This window comes from Balaenoptera borealis, assembly GCF_965194805.1.
Source record: "Balaenoptera borealis genome assembly, chromosome: 19".
Lineage (NCBI taxonomy): Eukaryota > Metazoa > Chordata > Mammalia > Artiodactyla > Balaenopteridae > Balaenoptera > Balaenoptera borealis.
This window is the reverse complement of record NC_138878.1, coordinates 55898951-55911785: the sequence shown is the minus strand read 5'-3', so window position 1 is coordinate 55911785 and position 12835 is coordinate 55898951. Positions and strand designations below refer to the sequence as shown.

Here is a 12835-nt window from a genome sequence, read left to right as displayed (position 1 = left end):
AATTGACTTGTCCTCAGATCCTTATGGTCCCAAGATGGCTGCTGCAGCTCCAGGTATCACACGGAGACACAGTGACATCTAGGGTAAGAAGGGGATGGAAGGATCTCCTGGTCCTATTAGCAACCAGGAAACCTGTCTTGAATATGTAGGTTGATGCTCTGCATTCATTTCAACTTCCCTCTTGTACACTGTCCTGCCTGCAGGGGCTGAAAGGTTTAAAACAACATTTCTGACTCCGGTGCAGCTGGGATCTGCCTTACATTTGGGTTCTTCCAACCAGATGCACTCAGACAAGATTTGAATGATGGACGAGGGGTGGAGGCCATTCTTCTGCTGGCTCTACCCCCATGGAAGTGTCTGCTTTTTTGTGGTGGTCTTTCTGATCATAGCAGTTTCCAGATGGCAGTCGTCCCATAACTGTGACAGATCCCTGGTTGTGTGGCCTGTGGCCTTCCTGATCATGGCGGTGGAAGCCAATTCCTAATTAAGCAGTCAGGATCCTGATCCTAGAAAGGAAGTGGGCCTTTGAAAAGCTCTGGTTTATGGTTTGGCTCTTAAAGTTATACCTGAATGGTCAACACAGAATCTATTTGTTCAACCTTCCTGACACTTCTGTAAGCCACTTATCACCCTATAATAAATCCCTTACTGCAGACATTAACCAGAATTGGTCCTGGTCTCTGTAATGAACTGTATAAGTTTGCCATGGCTACTGTAACAAATTACCTCCAATTTTGTGGCATAAAACAACAGAAATTTATTCTCTCACCTTTGTGAGGCCAGAAGGCTATAATCAGGACCACTGGGCCAAAATCAATGTGTTAGCAGAGCCATGCTCCTTCTGGCAGCTCTAGGGGAGAATCTGTTCCTCGCCTCTTCCAGCTTCTGGTGGCTGCCGGCACTCCTTGGCTTGTGGCTGCATCTCTCCATGTCTGCCTCCCTGGTCATGTTCCCTCCTCCTCTTCTGTGTGTGTAATCTCCCTCTGTCTCTCTCTCTCTCTTTTCTTTTCTTTTTTTTTTGGCCATGAAGCTTGAGGGATCTTAGTTCCCAGACCAGGGATCAAACCCAGGCCCTCGTCAGTGAAAGCACGAAGTCCTAACCACTGGACCACCAGGGGATTCTCTCCCTTTGTGTCTCTCTTATCATGATGTTTGCCATAGCATTTCAGTCTCACCCTGATAATCCAGGATAATCCCATCTCAAAAACTTAATTTAATCACATCTAAAAAAACCTTTCCCCCCCCCACCCCAAATAAGGTCACATTTACAGGTCCCAGGGACTGGGACATGGATATCTTTGGGAGAGCTATTTTTCAGCCTACCGAATGAAACACCATAAAACCTTTCTTAGAGGGCTTCCCTGGTGGCGTGGTGGTTAAGAATCCGCCTGCCAATTCAGGGGACACGGGTTCGATCCCTGGTCCAGGAAGATCCCACATGCCGTGGAGCAACTAAGCCCGTGTGCAACAATTACTGAGCCTGAGCTCTAGAGCCCACGAGCCACAACTACTGAAGCCCACGCGCCTAGAGCCCGTGCTCCGCAACAAGAGAGCCACCGCACCGAGAAACCTGTGCACCGCAACGAAGAATAGCCCCCGTTCGCCGCAACTAGAGAAAGCCCGCGTGCAGCAACGAAGACCCAACACAGCCAAAAGAAAGAAAGAAAACAAAAACAAAACCTTTCTTAGAGCATCCACCTCCCCGCAAGCCAAATTCCCCTAATCATGGGCCAATTGGATCACTGTGAAACACGTCCTCTCTCCTTTTTTTTTGACCACGCCGTGCGTCACCAGGGGATCTTAGTTCCCTGACCAGGGTTCAAACCCGTGCTCCCTGCAGTGGATACACTGAGTCTTAACCACTGGACCGCCAGGGAAGTCCGAAAACATGTCCTCTCTTTTCCCTCTGGATTCACTCTCCGCTCTGCTCTAGGTCCGGGAATGTGGATTACATCAGTTGGGACTCCCTTGCCTTCTGTCTTCCAGCTGGGTTCAGAAATGGGAGGTGTTAGCAGAAAATTGGATAGAGGAAAAGAGAGCAGGTGGGTATTTACTCTCCTACTTCCCTGCTGGGCTGTGGGCTGGCAGCAGTGATGTTCCCGAATCTCTGTCAGGGGACTGGTAACAGCTCCCTCCCAGGTCCCTTCTGGTGGTTTAGGAACAGTGATAGCTTCTGGCTGTTGGGTGGGCCCAGGTGCTGCCCTGTGTTGGTTTCCCCTAATCATACCCCACATCAGTACGTTGTTGCTTAAATAACTCCCTTACCCCATTTGACCATTTGGTCTCCTGCGGGGATCCTGGCTGACGCAGTCACAGAGCCAAGCCTACACGAGTCTTTAGCAAGAGGGCTCGTGTAGGTTGGTTTAGGTCAATCAAGAATGACGTGGGGGAAGGGCTGTGCCACAAAGAATGACATGAGAAATTTTTGCTGGGCTGGCAACGACTATGTCTCCTTTATCCATTTTAGAGATTAGGGCCCTAGGATAAAGCTTCCTCTCTTCTTTGACAGTTCACATGTTAGAAAAAATTTTTAATGGTGATATATTGATTTAATAACGAGTCCTTAGGTTGTGCCAGGGACTGTGCCTTGGTACTTGACATGATTTAACACATTTAATTCCCACTACCACCCAGTGATGAAGGATATTATAATATAGTTTACTGATTGGAAACTAAAAGTTTAACTGACTTGCCCAAGGTCATGCAGTAACTAAGCGAGCAGAAGTTGGGATTCTAAGATCTCTGTGACCTCAGAGCTTGCATTTTTAACCACTACAACCATACTGTCTCCTTTATCATACTTGAGATACTTTTATCCACCAGGTGAGATGCTAATTGCTTTACGTATATTGTTTCTAATTTGCAGAAGAACCTCTCTACGTGAATACACGTCACCATCATCTCACACCCAAACTTCCTCCTCTACCCTTAGGCATTCCTGGGTGCTCTCCTCTTATGAGTCCTGAACTTTTAGAAACGTAAACTGGAGCAGTTGCTTCTTTGCTTAAAACTCTGCAGTGACTGCCTATGTGTCTTCCAGGAAAATCCAAGTGCTTAAAGATCTCACAGACACCCAAGGCCCTGGTCCCTATCTACCTGTCTAACTTCACTCCTAGCCACCTCTCCGTGGAGTTCTGGACTGCAGCACACTGGCCTCCTTTCTGTTCCTCAAATTTTAATGACCAGCTCCCTCCCCAGTCTGAAGGTCCCCGAGGACAGGGACCTGTGGATCTGTAGTCCCAATACTGGCAAATAACAGGCAGCTAGGAAATACTGTCCATGTATATAATGAATGGACGACTGAATGGCTGCGTGCATGAATAAATGAACCTTTCAAAGAGAGGTATCCCTAAGTTATCTTCAGATGAAGAAATCTAGAGGCCAGGAAAGGCAAGTATATTACTAAATGTCACTCAGCAGATAAATGTTCCGTCTGGGTATCAAATTCAGGTCTGAGTTCAGAGTTGGGCTTCCTCCACTCACACTGTCTCAGAATGACTGCTCCCACTCGTAAGTGTAACACCATTTGATAATGAAAATGAATTGACACCAGGAGAAAAGAATGACACCAGAGGTACAGGGTTTGCAAACACGAGGACACATAAATAGCAGGACCCAAAGTATCCTAACTGGGAACTTTGACATCTATGATCCCCAAATCCCTCAGGGAACGAGACCTGCTCAGGTGGGGAGGTCCAAGAGTGACAGATTTATAAAATCCCCAAAAAGTGTTGGGGATTCACATTAGAGGACCAACCCTGTAATGGTCAGAGGAACCCAGGCAATTAGGTCAGACTGGTTCATGGTATGTGGGGATCAGTGACCAAAGCAACCCAGGAATCAAGTCTTCTACTGACCACCTGGAAAGATATTCTGGCCACGCATCCCACGGAAATGTCACTGCATCCAGGGAACTCGTTCTGGTCTTGGGAAAGAATCCGTGCCTCTTGCACCCAGCGTGGGTGGGTCAAGGTTCAGCCAACGGTGGCAGAGAAGCCACCTGTAAGCGCTCTGCTCAGCATGTCCAGCTGAGCTCCCAGCCAACAGCTGCCCTGTGGGTGAGCCAGCAACTGCCTCCAGCCCCGTCAAGCCTTCAGATCAATCAAATCCCAGCTGACATCCAACTGCAACCATGGGAGAGACCCCAAGTGAAAAATCACTCACCTGAGGGAGAACAGGAGGAGGAGAAAGGTACGACATGGACAGGTGAGAGGGTACTGTCTCACTTCCCCACAGACGGCAATTGCCAACTCTGAACAAAATATTAAAAAACAAAACAAAACAAAAACCCAACTATTTGAAGGCGCTGGAGAGAAACCAGACACAGGCAGAAGCTGGAGGGGATTCAACCTTTTAAGGAATGGAAGACACTGGGAATTCCCTGGTGGTCCAGTGGTTGGGACTGTGCCCTCCACTACAGGGGGCACGGGTTCGATCCCTGGTTGGGGAACTAAGATCCTGCAAGCCAAGTGGCATGGCCAAAAATAAAATAAAATAAAGAATGGACTTTTTCGCTTATTACTAGACCACAGCATGGAAACACATCTAGATTACAGGGTGTCAGATCCAGACGACCTTTCAAAAGGAAAGTACCAGAAACATCCAAAAAGGAAACGAACTACGTTCACGAAGAAACAATTGGCAGATTTGAACTTCCTTTTCAATAAAAACCCATACCCCACCCCTAGCCTTCAGAGAGAAATGACCTCAAAAATGGACATACATCCAACACTCCTGCAGATTTGGTTCAAGAATCGTAGAGCGAAACTCAAGAAAGCCAAATACGAGGATTTTCAGTCAGAACAGCAAGAGGCTCAACAGCAATTATCTGAGGCAGGAGGCAAGATCAGCTCTTCCAAGGGAAATATGGATACACCTCCCAGGTCCCCTAATGGTACCTCCCCTGCATCTCTAGTTTATATGGATGGTCCAATACCTTCCTTCCAACTCAGCAGGTGGCGCAATTTGAAGGCTGTCACAGACCATTCTCTTGGCCACAAAATGGTACATTTTGGCTACTGCCAATACCCTAATATATACTGCCTCTATCCCATTTTGGAATCCCAAGCTCTCTCCACAAGCTTCAATTCTAATTCTTTTGGCTCTTTTTCGCCATAAAGATCTTAGAGAAGCTAGACACAGAAAGTCACATATGATTTGTAATGATTCCCATACAAGGGAATACTTTTCAGCAGTGAAAGGAAAAAACAAGATATACACAACGTGGATGCAGTTCAAGACCATTAGGTTGAGTGAAAGAAAAAAAAACCCACACAACAGAGTACACAGTGTATAATTCTGTATAATTCCCACTGTATGAATTTGTAGAGCAGGCAGGAGAAACTAATCTACAGCAGCCAGAAGCAGATTAGTGACTATCCATGTCGTAGGAAGAATTGAGTTGAAAAAGGCACAGGATGATGTAGAGGTTTCATGTCTTTTTTTTTTTTTTTTTTTTTGGCCACTCTGTATGGCTTGCAGGATCTTATTTCCCTGAACCCAGCCCACAGCTGTGAAAGCGCTGAGTCCTAACCACTAGATTGCCAGGGAATTCCTCTCACGTCTTAAAATGTCAGTTACCTAGGTGTAAAATTCATCAGAGCACTACATTATATACTTGAAAGTTGCAAGAGACTGGATCTTAAATGTTCTCATCACAAAAAAGAAATGAGAATTATGTGATGGGATGGATGGAGGTGTTAGCTAATGCTATGGTGGTAATCATTTTGCCACATATAAATGTATCACATCAACATGTTGTGTACCTTAAACTTATGTGAAGTTATGTGTCAATCATATCTCATTAAAGCTGAAGGAAAAAAAAAAAAGAATGGAACACACTATGTGAGATCAAGTTCATATGGCTTTTCCTCTGAGGACGCACCCCTGTTCATGTGGCAAGGGACAGCTTGAATTCTAGCAGAAAACCAGTCATTGACTTGAAGTATCAGACCCTAGAGTTCAGGGTGGCAAGAGTAGTTGGAAACTGAGAGGAGAAATCCTAATATGCAGGGAGCCCCAGAGAAAGAGGACCTAAGTCCGTATATAAATTACCCTTGAATCTTTAATGTACTGAAAGAAAAAGAAAGCTGTCAACACAGAATTCTATATCCACTGTAAATATCCTAGAAAATTGGCAAAATAAGATGGCTGCTCTCATTTCTGTCATTCAGCAAGAGTGGAGACAGGAAACGAGGAGGGCATTGCCATTTCCCTTAAAGGACCAACTCATAAGGTGCTCAGATTGCTTTCACTCATTTGCATTGGCCAAAACATAGTGCCATAGGTGTGGGGAAAACTGGAAAATGTTGTCATTAGTAGAGCACTCTTAAATCCACTAGGTAAAGGAAGAAGGGATAACAGATATAGAGACAGCTAGCTGGAGTCTCTGTCATCCAGCTTTATAGACAATTATGTGGTTGTGTGATGGCTGGAGCTGTGGCAGCCATCTTATGACCATGAGGGGAGACAGTACTGATACACTGAGGATGGAGGAGCAGCCAGATGGAAAAACCCTGGCTCCACTATGACATCATGCTCTCTAAACTGGCACACTTCAGTATAAATATTATGTGAGCCATGCATACCATTTAAAATTTTCAGTAACCATGCTTGAAAAGTTAAAAAATATATAAGAAATTAATTTAAAATATACTTTATTTGACCCAGTATACCCAAAATATAATTTAAATATATAATCAATGTAAAATTATTAATGATTTTAAATCTTTTAAACAGTAAATAAAAATTCTGTATGTACACACATCTATTTCCTAGCTCTATCCACTGAGAGAGAGCAGAAGCAATGATATCCTTGTCGCAATCAGTTCACCAGGTCTTGGTTTCTAAATACTGTTCTCCACTAAAAGGAACCAGAGCTCCTTGGGGAAATGGCCAGAGTTACAGAGATGAGGCAGGAAAATTACAAAAGGAGCCTGGGAATCTGATACCAGAAAGCAAGGAGGTGCTCAACAAATGATGGGGACACATCAAAAGGACATGAGCCCTCTTGAAAAGGTTCCTATTGGCCTCATCTGGGACAACTTGAGTGTCACGATAAATGATAGTAAAGAACTACAATTATAAACTAATAACTCATGAGTCCATGTTGACATAAAGCCATTGGTAAATACATGAATCAGGAAGGGGAGGAAAGCTCTTCCTAAGAGTAGAATGTCGACTAAGAAATGTAGACAGAATGATGACATTAGAGGCTCAGTATTTGGTAATGGTCATAATAGTAACTGTAAGACAAACTCCAACAACGGATGCTAAAATGAATGGCTCAGAGTTTGAGAAGTAATGGGAATTTACATGGTCTCAAACTCTCTCCACATCCTTATTAACTACAAAGAGAAAAAAAGTAACCATAGAGAAACTTGGCAGGCAACATCTGAAAAAAGAAAAATAAGAAAAATAAGAAGTCGTTAAATTCTGGAGGATATTTTATACTTAGAGCACAGCTTGGCTTGTACTAGTTACCTTTCAAGTGAACAATGGCTACATGTGATCTGGGAGCCATATTGGACAGCTCAGCTTAAATGGACCCTGCTGTTTGAGATTTCTCATTCTGTACAATAATAAATGTTCTCAATATTAAGGCACTTTGAGTTAATATTACTTTACTTATAACAGAATGCAATCTAGTGACACCATCATACCATCACACACACACTGTGGGAGGATGAATTATGGCCCCCAAAGTGCCAACCCACAATCTCAGACCTACGAATATCCCGTTACATGCCAAAGGGACTTTGCAGATGTAATTAAGATTTATGGACTCTAAAAGAGAGAGATTATCCTGGATTCCCTGAGTGGACCCAGTCTAAACACACGAGTTCTTAAGAGCAGAGAACTTTCTCAGGCTGGAGGTAGAAGAGAAATGTGGCAGAAGGAGAAATGAGAGGGATTCCAAGCATGAGAAGGATTTGACTCATCATTACAGACTCTGAGATGTAGGGTCAACGTGCAGGGACCAGAAAGAAGTTGCGAAGAGCTAAGGATGGGCCCTCACAGCCAGCAAGAAAAAAGGATCTCAGTCTGACAACCGCAAGGAATAGAATTCTGCCAACAACTTAAATGAGTTTGGAAGCGGATCCTGCACAGAGCTTCCGAAACAATCCAGCCAGCCACACTTTGATCAGCCTTGTGAGACCCACAGCAGGGAAATTAGCTGAGCCCACCCGGATTTCTGACCTGCAGAAATGTAAGATAATGAATTTGTGTTGTGTTGATATGCTCAGTTTGTGAGAATTTGTTATGGCAGCAAAGAAAAACCAACACACACACACACAGTCCCACACCACAAAGAGCATCTTTTCTTCATTGTTTATTTGTACAGTTTTTATAAAAAGTAGAAAAATAAACATTTTATGGGGTCTGAGCTTGATAAATCACACACATAAATATAAAAATAGTGATTTGGAGGCAATAAATTAAAAAAAGGGGTTTGACGCATAAATAATATCGAAGATGCTGAGACACGTTGCAGGTGGGTCTCTGGGGTCAGACACACTGGTCTCCACTGGCAACACATTTCAGGTCCCGGGTGAGGAGGCGGAAGAGGTTGAACATGACAGAGGCTTCGAGGCAGTCCCGGGACTCCTGGGGGGAGAGGGGGATGGCTCAGTAGCTCCCATGTCTGGGCTCGCAGCTGAGCCCAGCCATCGGTTTCCCCTCCCCGGTCACTCACCTTCTTCGGGGCCTCCTGGAGCCGGTGCAGCCAGTGGTGGAGGCGGCCCCGGGGCCTGGGGCCTGCTGTGGGCTGAGCTGGGACCTGTGGACAGAGGAGGGTGGTGTTGAGGGTGTGAGGCAGGGCCTGGGACAGAGGGGGACGTACAGGTGGCCAGAGCCCAGACACGGCCCGGGTGCCCCGAGCACTCACACAGGCCTGGAGCTTGGAGTGGATGTGGTGCAGCGTGTGGAGGGGCTGGTCCAGGATGTGGTCCAGGGATGAGTTAGCCGTGGCCTCCAGGACATTCAGTGTCAGGGCCAGCTCAGCCGCCAAGGCCACGGGGCGCTCCCACACCTGAGGAGGAGACAGAAGACAGGTGAGAGTTGCATGTGAGGGAGAACAGGCGAGGAGGCACAGGTGAGGGGGACAGAGGAAGGGACAGTGGAAGGTGAAAGTCGGGGTCAGGTGAGAGCCGATGTGCTTGGCTGAGGGGAAGGGGTCAGGGGACGGGTGGGGAGGGCAGGGAGAGAAGGACGTGAGAGAAGGAGGAGGTGAGGGGCCACCTGCAGAGCCGGAGCGGGGCGGGCAGGTGAGGGCAGGTGGGCCTGACTCTCCCAACTCACCTGCAGCTGCCTCAGGTCCCGGGTCCTGGGGAAGAGGCGGGAGCTGCAGTTCCAGTCCTTCTGCAAGAGCGACTCTTCCTAGAGAGCAAGGGCAAGGTCAGCCCACAGGGGGAGGGACAGAGGGGAGACCCCAGGGAGACTGGAGGATGGCCAACAACAGGAGGACGGGAGGTGAACTTGCAAAAGGACCGCAGAGGCGCGTCCACCGCAGGAGGACAGGAGATCGCCCACCGCGGGGAGGGTGGAGGTCAGCCCAGTGCGGGGAGGGCAGGACCACCTTCAGCCCAGGTAGCCGGGGAGCGCCCAGAGGGAGGGGTGGAGGGTCGCCCACTGCAGGAGGGGCCGGGGGAGACTCACAAAGGCGTCCTTGGCCCTCTTGAAGGCCTGCAGCTCTTGTGGGGACAGAGACTTGAACTGGGCCATGTGGCAGCCCCGTGCACCTGGGAGGGCCCCGAGGGGCGAGGGCACAGGAGCTGCTCCTGTCCTGCTCGGCGCCACGGTCATCAGCATCAGCACCAGCGTGCAGCCCGGGGCCATGTCTGTGTTAAGGAAGGACAGAAAGATGAGGGGAGGGAGGGCGTCAGGGGGTGAGGGTGGAGGCTCTGGGGAGGTGAGGGTCCCAGACAATGATGTAGGGGCTGACCCAGCTTCATTCCTGCTCTCTGGTCTCTGTCAGCAGATGGGGGATCAAGTGTCCACTCTGAGGCTGTCGCCTGGGGTCTCTCAGTCTCCTCTGGCGTCTCTGACTTCAGCCTCCTCTTCTGGATCTCAGCTCGTTGCTCTGTCCGTGTCTCTGAACTTCCAGCTCCGTCTGAGGTGCAATTCCTGCCTGAGTTCCATGGCGCAGCTTTTAGCCTGTGCAGCTGGGCAATCCCAGCTGATGTAGGAAAAGTGAAAACGCAGCCAGAGGCTGACACCGGCACCAGCGGAGGTGCGGGCTGGGAAAGCCCAGAGCAGGGCGGGGCCTGTGAGCCATGTGAGCCGCCGAGGGAAAGAGAAACTGACATCCATTCACGCTCACCTCCAAGAGAGTGAGTAACGAAGTCAAAATCAGGGCTGGGGCAGCTTCAGCCCCACACGGCGGGTCTCCTGCGCCGGTGCCCAGGCTGATCTAGGACTGGGGTGCGGAGGGGACAGAGGGACTTCCTTTTTTGCAGAGGCCCCAGTACAGGGAGTAGAGGGAAAAGGCACCTGTAGGAGGTGTTGCCATGAAGAACCGGGAACTTCCAAGAGGGAGGCTGTTTAGGAGATGGCAGAAGGGCCAGGGGTGCTGCTGCGGGTGGGAGACAGAGTGAGAACGGCAAGACACTCGCGAAGTAAGCGAGGACACCAGCTCCTCCCCACCCTTCCCCACCTGGTACCGATAGACACAGAATGGGGGCGGTCGGGAGCCTGCACTAACCTGTTCTCTGACTGTCAGGCGCAGAAGGACCCAGGAATAGGAGGATGTGCTATGAAATTGAGCTGTGACCAGTACTTCAGGGAAATCAGGTGGGTTTGAGAAAAACGCCTTCATTCATTCACCAAGTACTTATTTGCCCTCCCACCCCCACTTTGGGTCAGACCCTGCTCAAGGTGCCAGGAAGAGAGCATTGGAAAAAGAAAAGACATGAAACAATCCTTCACGGGGCTTTTTACTAGAGAGAGGTACCAGATAGTACCTCTCCGGGACACGGGGATTAGGCATGTGGTATGTATTACGTTAGGTAAAGTCAGATAATGGAAAATGAAAGAAATGAAGCAGGGACGAGAGCAGAGTGCGAGAGGAAGTCTGTATTAACTAAGGTAATGAAATGACGTTTGAGGGAAGACCTAAAGGAAGTGAGGGAGGGAGCCCTGTGGAGATCTGAGGGGGAGCCTTCCAGGAAAAGGGAACAGTCAGTGAAAAAGGAAAACAGAGACACCCCGCTCCTTCTGTGGGCCTGTGTATGTCTCACCCTGTTCACAGAGGCTCTGCCACAATGTGGTTTTTTGTCGTTGTTGTTGTTTCTGGCCGTGCCGCTTGCAGGATCTCAGTTCCCCGACCAGGGATTGAACCGGACCCTCAGCGGTGAAAGCGCAGCGTCCTGACCACTCGAATGGCAGGGAATTCCCTCACAATGTGCTACTGAATACTCATGGTAGCACCAAGGACATCCTGTGCTTTGCCTACATCTCAAATGCAGAGGAAACTGCAGGGACTCAGAGGGGTTAAGAGACTTGTCCAAGATCATACAGCAAATAAGTGGTGAGGGCAGGGTATTAACTGAGTTCTGTCTGACACTAGAGAGTACGCACTGCACTCAACTGTCCCAGTGTAGCTACATCTCCTGACTTGGAGGTAATGGACGTCTCGAACAGAAGGTGTGGAGTCCTTTTGACTATTACTCCCACCCCCTCTTTCCCTCATTCATAATTCTGGGGAGAGTGTGGACCAAAGTCCTCAGTTGGGAATATCTTTGAGCTCTGATACGTAACGTTTTTTAGAAATTTTTCTTATTGGAGTATAATTGCTTTACAATGTTGTATTACTTTCTGCTGTACAATGAAGTGAATCAGCTATATGTATGCCTATATCCCCTCCGTCCTGGACCTCCTTCCCACGCCCCCCATCCCACCCATCTAGGTCGTCACAGAGCACCGACCGAGCTGAGCTTCCTGTGCTTTATAGCACGTTCCCACTAGCTATCTATTTTACGTATGGTAGTGTATATATGTCAGTCCTAACCTCCCACTTCGTCCCACCCTCCCCTGCCCCCACTCTGTCCACATGTCCATTCTCTAGGTCCACGTCTCTATTCCTGCCCTGCAGATAGGTTCATCTGTAACAGCAGGTGGACTTCCCTGGGGGTCCAGTGGGTAAGACTCTGTGCAGGGGGCACGGTTAGATCCTTGGTAGGGGAACTAGATCCTGCATGCATGCCGCAACTCAGACCCAGAGCAGCCAAAATAAATAAACATTTTCTAAAAAATAAAAGCAACAGCAGGGATGTGCCCAAGTCACCTACCAGTATTCTGGTCAGTATCTATTCATTGCATCGGCCTTATATCAGGGGAGGACACATTGCAACAACTGTGAATCCTGAAAATTGACAAATTATCTCAAAATCCCTCAACATCATACTGTTTCTCTTAGAAAGGAAGTTCAGGGGAGTGGCTAGGAGCATCGGAGCTGGGGCTAGACTCTGGGGCTCAAACCTGGCTCCGACCCTCTCTAGCTGTGTGACCTTGGGAAACAAGCTTTGCAGTTGGCCACGAAGATTGCCCATCCACAGATGCAGACAAATTTTAAAAGTACAATTGTTCTGCATTTATGTGTGTGATTATTTAATCGAGATCAATTATTAAGGCCATTCTGTGGCTTCAGCTGGAAGCTTCAGAAACATTATTTCAATGTATAGTACTCACTGCAAGGGAAGTGTAACAATGCCATGGCATAAATGAGTAAACTGAGGCTCAGAGAGAAGTAATTTGCCCAGACACGCAACACTTAAGTGGCAGGGGCAGAACTGAAACTCAGGTCACCTGATTTCCCTGTCTCAGCATTTTGTGCTGA

The 12835-nt window shown here is 48.0% G+C and overlaps 2 protein-coding genes across 2 annotated transcripts; one reads left to right on the top strand and one right to left on the bottom strand.

The window, feature by feature from the left end:
- The first annotated feature begins 1439 nt into the window (after nucleotides 1-1439).
- Nucleotides 1440-8332, top strand: DPRX (divergent-paired related homeobox). Its single transcript, XM_082366787.1, has 2 exons — nucleotides 1440-2042; nucleotides 2867-8332. The coding sequence occupies exon 2, from the start codon at nucleotides 4534-4536 to the stop codon at nucleotides 5116-5118; it is 585 nt and encodes a 194-aa protein (XP_082222913.1). The 5' UTR covers nucleotides 1440-2042; nucleotides 2867-4533; the 3' UTR covers nucleotides 5119-8332.
- A 92-nt stretch (nucleotides 8333-8424) lies between these two features.
- On the bottom strand, nucleotides 8425-12788 carry LOC309616326 (interferon lambda-3-like). The gene is made up of 5 exons (XM_082366797.1): nucleotides 9658-12788; nucleotides 9301-9378; nucleotides 8888-9031; nucleotides 8696-8779; nucleotides 8425-8607 (listed from the first exon to the last, which is right to left on the bottom strand). The coding sequence occupies exons 1-5, from the start codon at nucleotides 9835-9837 to the stop codon at nucleotides 8509-8511; spliced, it is 585 nt and encodes a 194-aa protein (XP_082222923.1). The 5' UTR covers nucleotides 9838-12788; the 3' UTR covers nucleotides 8425-8508.
- Nucleotides 12789-12835: the final 47 nt, after the last annotated feature.

Excerpts from the sequence above, each read along its gene's own strand:
- LOC309616326 (XM_082366797.1), bottom strand. The coding sequence starts at position 9,837 with ATGGCCCCGGGCTGCACGCTGGTGCTGATGCTGATGACCGTGGCGCCG. Across the intron at positions 9,379-9,657 it reads AGAGGGCCAAGGACGCCTTT|GAAGAGTCGCTCTTGCAGAA; the intron begins GTGAGTCTCCCC and ends CTTGCTCTCTAG. Across the intron at positions 8,780-8,887 it reads ACTCCAAGCTCCAGGCCTGT|GTCCCAGCTCAGCCCACAGC; the intron begins GTGAGTGCTCGG and ends CTCTGTCCACAG.
- DPRX (XM_082366787.1), top strand. The coding sequence starts at position 4,534 with ATGGAAACACATCTAGATTACAGGGTGTCAGATCCAGACGACCTTTCA.